At 56.5% G+C, this 5395-nt stretch overlaps 1 protein-coding gene across 1 annotated transcript; it reads right to left on the reverse strand.

Annotated features, from left to right (window-relative positions):
• Nucleotides 1–222: 222 nt before the first annotated feature.
• tsc1a (TSC complex subunit 1a) lies at nt 223–5343 on the reverse strand. Its single transcript, XM_007543098.2, has 16 exons — nt 5261–5343; nt 4943–5016; nt 4636–4781; nt 4497–4540; nt 4256–4367; nt 3957–4172; nt 3499–3695; nt 3303–3430; nt 3173–3213; nt 2416–2579; nt 2156–2338; nt 1968–2078; nt 1577–1699; nt 1323–1510; nt 1011–1169; nt 223–925 (listed from the first exon to the last, which is right to left on the reverse strand). The coding sequence occupies exons 2-16, from the start codon at nt 5011–5013 to the stop codon at nt 535–537; spliced, it is 2274 nt and encodes a 757-aa protein (XP_007543160.1). The 5' UTR covers nt 5014–5016; nt 5261–5343; the 3' UTR covers nt 223–534.
• Between the last annotated feature and the right edge of the window lie 52 nt (nt 5344–5395).

Raw genomic sequence — 5395 nt, forward strand, 5'->3', positions numbered from 1 at the left:
AGTCTCCATGTTTGTCCTGTTTTCCTGTCAGAAAGCTTCTTCCCCTAAATGCCCTGCTGCCCAAACACTGAACGCTCCTCTCCACAACTTTTTCTTTCTTCAGGTAAAGTTTCTGAATATTTGAGATAGTTTATTGATCTATTCATTGTTCGCTGAAGTTACCTTGATTTCCAGTCTGAGTGTGAGGCTGCTGCTGCTGTGTGTAAATGACTGAGATGACAATAAAGCTCCAGTTGACTTTATTCTTCAGGTTAGCAGGCCGGAAACAGAAAAATCACAGATCAATCAATCAATAAGAAGCACCTGATCACCGATTGGTTGAACGTAAACCTGAGAGAATCTGCAGAGTTGATCACGATGAGAAACTGTCTGACCCAAACTGATTTTATCTCAACATCTCATTAATCTGGCTCTCTGTTTCTTAAGTGACTCAGGAAGTGGAGAGCGATTCTGCTTCCTGTTGACCCAGGAGGGTCCAGTCTGAGCCCCACCTGAGGTCCAGGTCCCCTTAGAGCTGAACCTGCTGCTCCTCCATCAGAACTCAGGCAGCGACTCGTTGTAGTCCATGATGCTGAGCTCGTGTCTCCGCTGGCGGATGCTGAGCTCCAGGTCTGCAGCTGGAGCAGGAGGCTCCAGCTGAGGACTCCCAGTGAGGAGGGTGGCCTCCTCCACCTCCTGACCCAGAGGAGGGCTCCCTGCTGGGACCTCCTCCTCTTCCTCCTCCTCCTCCTGGCTCTGGCTGTTCGGCCCAAACAGCCGCCGCGCCTGCTGCTCCAGGAAAGATCCGACAGCCAGCGGGGAGTCGATGGGCGAGGCGGAGAGGGGCGAGGAGGAGGAGAGGGCCTCCACAGCGCCGTTTATGATTCCCACAGCAGAAGAAGAAGAGGGGCGGGGCTTGTAGCCATCCTGAGTGGAGGGGCTGTTTCTGATTGGCCAGAGAAACAGACACAGATGACATCAGCAGACCTGCAGCCGGAGCTTCATGATGGGTTCAGAGCTGAAGGCCTTACCTGCTGCCGGCATCCAGAGCCGGGTTGTGTGTGCACGTGTCACTTCCTGTGTGAGTGTCCAGGTGAACCTGGCTGTACAGGTGGAGCATCTCCGTCTGCAGCGTCTGGCTGACTCTCCTCAGGGCCACACATCGACTCTCTGAGGCCGACAGCTCCGCCCTGAAGCACAGCAGGATGAACTGCAGTTAAAATGTCCTGCTGCTTTCTAACTGAAGCTCTACGGCGGCTAACAGGCTAACTCTGCAACCTAAGAAAAGGTTCTGAAGAGAAACGCTGTGAGGTTCTGCTGGGCTGTCAGCGCCAGACTCTGACCTGCTGTGGCTCTTGGTTTCCTCCAGCAGCTTCTTCAGCTCCAGGATCAGCTTGTCCTTCCTGGCCAGCTGGCTCTCCAGCTCTGCTATCCTGTGACTGGCTGCCTCCAGCTTCTGTTTCTGCAGGACGTCGCAGTCCTTCAGCCTCTGGAAGTCGTTCCCCGCGCTGCGCCGCAGCATGGCCTCCTCCTGGGAAGGCAGCAGCTTTACAGACGGTTCTCGCCGGCCAATCAGCAGAGAGCTCCGTGGACTTACGGTCCAGCTGGGGGCGGCGGCCTCGTCCAGCTGCTGGCTCAGAGCTCTGTTGGTTTCCCTCAGCAGGACGAGCTGCTGGTCCAGCAGGAAGACCTGCTGCTGCTGCTGCTCACTGCTGCACAGCTGCAGAAACACACACACACACCGCTAACCAGAGTTCTGGAAGGGATTCACTCTGGTTCTGGTTCTGCTGACCCAGCAGAACCCATCATCAGAAACCTGGATGATCTGATTAGTGTTGATCAGGAAGAACCGGGATTCCTGACACGCCGGATATTCAACGGCTCCAAACATCAGATCATTTTCACAGCTCAAGAGTCCGATGTCACTTCTGGATCTGTTTGGTACCAGAACCACTTCCTGTTACTCAACCAATCAGAGTTGCCCTCACCTTCAGGCCCAGCTGTGTCAGCTGCTGCTCAGCGTGTTTGGCCTTCCTATTGGCTCCCTGGAGCTCCGCCTCCAGCTCCCTCAGCCGGCCATGGCAGTCCTCCAGGTCGCTCTGAAACAGCCAATCACAGCACACGCTGCTGGTAGACAGCCAATAGGAGCAGAGAGCGGTGTGAGTCTGCTGCTGACCTGCAGCTGCTGGTTGTCCTGCTGGTGGCGCTGTTGCTGCAGCAGCAGCTGCTGGTTCTGTTCCAGCAGGCGGTCCGTTTGGGTCCGTCCGTCCTGCTGCAGCTGGTTGAGGCGCCGCTGCTCTTCGCTCAGACTCGACCTCAGGCTGCGGATCTCCTGGTCCTGAACGCCCAGCTGCGCCTTCTGCCTCAAACACAGGAGCGGGTTAGACAGGGAGACCCCCCGCTGTGGGACGGCCCGGTGTGGGCGGGGACTGTTACCATGGCAACCGTCTGCTCCTCCAGCGCCGTGGCGTTGATGACCCGACGCAGCAGGCGGCGGTTCCTGATGGCGTGCTGCTGCCGCTTGAAGCGCTCGTACTGAAGCTGGCTGTGGACCAGCAGCAGCTGGCTCCTCTGAAGCTCCTCCCCCTGGGGGGCGGGACCTGGCGCCACACAGAGACAGGAGGCTAACCTCTGACCTCACAGACATCACACTGCTCCACCCAGCACCACAAAGAAAACTCCCACAAACACCCAAAGTAAACACACCCTGCCAGGTTGCAGTTTGAGCATCGGGTCAGCCTGACTGGTCAAACCGGTTAGTAACCAGTTACTAACAGATGGGCTGCTCGGTGCGCTACACTGCCATCTAGTGGCTGTTCAGGTGAAAGCTGTAAACTCTGCAGCACCACCTGCTGCCGGTCTGGGGATATGACGGCCCTCTGACTGAGGACAGGAAATGAATGGGCGGGTCTCTCTGGGCTTGGATTGGACAGAAACCAGGAAGTCCTCCAGCAGCTGGAGACAGAACCACAGTGATGAAACCCAGAAGGTTCTGGATGTCTAACCGGGTCAGAACCATTGTCACTGTGAGCTGAAAATCCTCAGAACGATAACTGGGCTGAAAAACGTCCCACTTCCTGCCAAATGTCGTCATGGAAACGGAGGAAGCGCACGTGTTTGACAGCAGCTGCAGGTGGCGCTAGCGAGCTTACTGATGGTCAGGTACCTTTGCTTTTCATGCTCTGCTGTTTACCTCCCAGGTGACTCCGGTCCAACCTGCTCCCCGCTGACGACCTGCAGTGACATAACAGCGTGGTCACATGACCGGTGGGAAACCGGCCAGGTGAGGCCGGTTTCCCACCGCCAACCTTCCTGAAGCTCACCTCCTGCTGAGGCGCTCATGAGCGTCGCTCCCATGAACGATCATCTGCTCCAGAACCTTCAGAGGAGACATGGAGCTCCGCTCCTCCTCCACCTGTTGCTGCTGCCCTGCAGCGCTCTCCAGAGCGTCCTGCAGGACAGAATACACTCAGCACTCTGAGCAGAGCCGTACACCTGCCTTCCACCAGGTGGGCTCACCTGTGTCTTCCTCCTGATGAAAAGCATGGCTGCATGAGGCAGAGCCAGTTCAAACAGCGGCTCATAGGGAGGGGCGGGGCCAGGAAGAGAGGGGGCGGGGTCAATGTGAGAAGGGGCGGGGTCAGTGGAAGAGTCATCGCAGCTGGCAGTGGAAGTACGGAGGAGGAGCTGGGAGGAGGAAGATGGCAGTCTGATGTCTGCAGACAAACAAAGTTTGTATTTAAGACACATTAATAGCTATTAGCTAATAACTATTAGCACCAAATGAAGACGACTGTCCACCCAGCAGTGGCTACATCCCACTAGCAAGAGGCGAAGGTACTGATCTGAATAATGATTAATGCTAGGCTAACTAGCCTCAGGATGCTAGTTGTTAGCCTCTCTAAATCTAACACAGGAGAATGACCAACATGGCCACTCTGATCCGGCGCCTCCCCTAGCCAAGGTGGGAAACTTACCTGGACTGCTCAGGTCACTGCTGATGACTTGACTTAGGCTCGTCTCGTCCTGCGCTCTAATTGGCTGCTGCTTCACCTGTGAGGACAGATAGCGGCCATCTTCCAGCTGCTCCTTGACAGAGACGCCTGATCGCACCTGGAGGACGCCGGCAGGTTGGTGGCTACCTTCACTGGGCGTGGTCACAGGTACAGAGTCAGGTGAGGGACATTTCACACCTGCAAACAAAGACAGCATTAGACAGGGCTGCCACTGACACACACACACACACACACACACACACACAGGTGAGGGCGTTCACCTGAGATGGAGGTACACCTGCTCAGCGAGGGGGCGGGGCCTGGAGATGCAGGCTCAGGAGGGGGCGTGGCCAAGCCACATTGAGAGGAAGGGCTCCATGTGACATCGTTAGCCTGAACATACAGGTGGAGTAATTTGCTGGATGTTCTGGTTCCTAACAGAACTGGGTCTTTCTGCTGGTACCAGAACCAACTGCTAGCTGACCGGTTCTGGCCCAGGTGGTACGGCTGTGTGAGAGTTACCTGGATGTGGGAGGAGCTTAGCGTCAGCTTACCCACTGAGCTTCCTGCCAACAGACAAACAGAAACAGTGTCATGGTGGGACCTCCAACCGGGCCTCCAACCGGGCCTCCAACCGGGCCTCTGTGGTTATGTTCTTCACCTGAGCTGCTGATTGGCTGCCAGTCCTGGGGGGCGGGGCTGAGGTCCAGGTGAGGCAGGGGTGCGGGGCAGCAGGCGTCCTCCAGCGGGTCCAGAGACAGCCGGCAGCACTCCATGATGATGTCATGGACCTCACAGCACCTCCACCTGGGGTCAGAGGTCAGGGGTCAGAACCAGAACATCAGTTCAGCTCTGACCCAAATGGTGAACCCGAACTGATTCAGAAACAGGAGGTCCGGTGTGGGTTCCGGTTCAGAAACAGATCCGGGTTGTTCTGGTCCCCGTGTGAATGGTTCTGGTCGGCTCACCTGGACGGGTCCAGTTCGTAGTCCTGGGTTCCGGTTACGAGTTCTGGGTGGATCCGAACATGTTCCAACATTGGCTGGAAGGGAAGCAGAGTGGAATCAGAACCGGAACCGCTTCATCTGGACTCTGGGTCAGAACCATGTAAGCATCAGAACCGGACCTCCAGTACCGACCCAGCTACTCTGGAGGGAGCTCTGGACTGGTTCTGGTTTCGTTTGGTTGACCTGGACGGGTCAGAACCGGACCGGGCTTGATGGTTAAAGCTGGTCTGATTGGAGTCTTCAGTTCAGTTCTATTCACGGTTCTGGTCCAGTTCTGACCTTGACCACCTCCTGGAAGGTGTCCAGGTTCTGACCCAGTTCTGGCCCGGTTCTGACCTTGACCACCTCCTGGAAGGTGTCCAGGTTCTGACCCAGTTCTGGCCCGGTTCTGACCTTGACCACCTCCTGGAAGGT

This window comes from Poecilia formosa, unplaced genomic scaffold (genome assembly GCF_000485575.1).
Source record: "Poecilia formosa unplaced genomic scaffold, Poecilia_formosa-5.1.2 Scaffold763, whole genome shotgun sequence".
Taxonomy (NCBI): domain Eukaryota; kingdom Metazoa; phylum Chordata; class Actinopteri; order Cyprinodontiformes; family Poeciliidae; genus Poecilia; species Poecilia formosa.

Excerpts from the sequence above, each read along its gene's own strand:
- tsc1a (XM_007543098.2), bottom strand. The coding sequence starts at position 5,013 with ATGTTGGAACATGTTCGGATCCACCCAGAACTCGTAACCGGAACCCAG. Across the intron at positions 4,368-4,496 it reads TAAGCTCCTCCCACATCCAG|GCTAACGATGTCACATGGAG; the intron begins GTAACTCTCACA and ends CTGTATGTTCAG. Across the intron at positions 1,511-1,576 it reads CCGCCGCCCCCAGCTGGACC|GAGGAGGCCATGCTGCGGCG; the intron begins GTAAGTCCACGG and ends CTGCCTTCCCAG.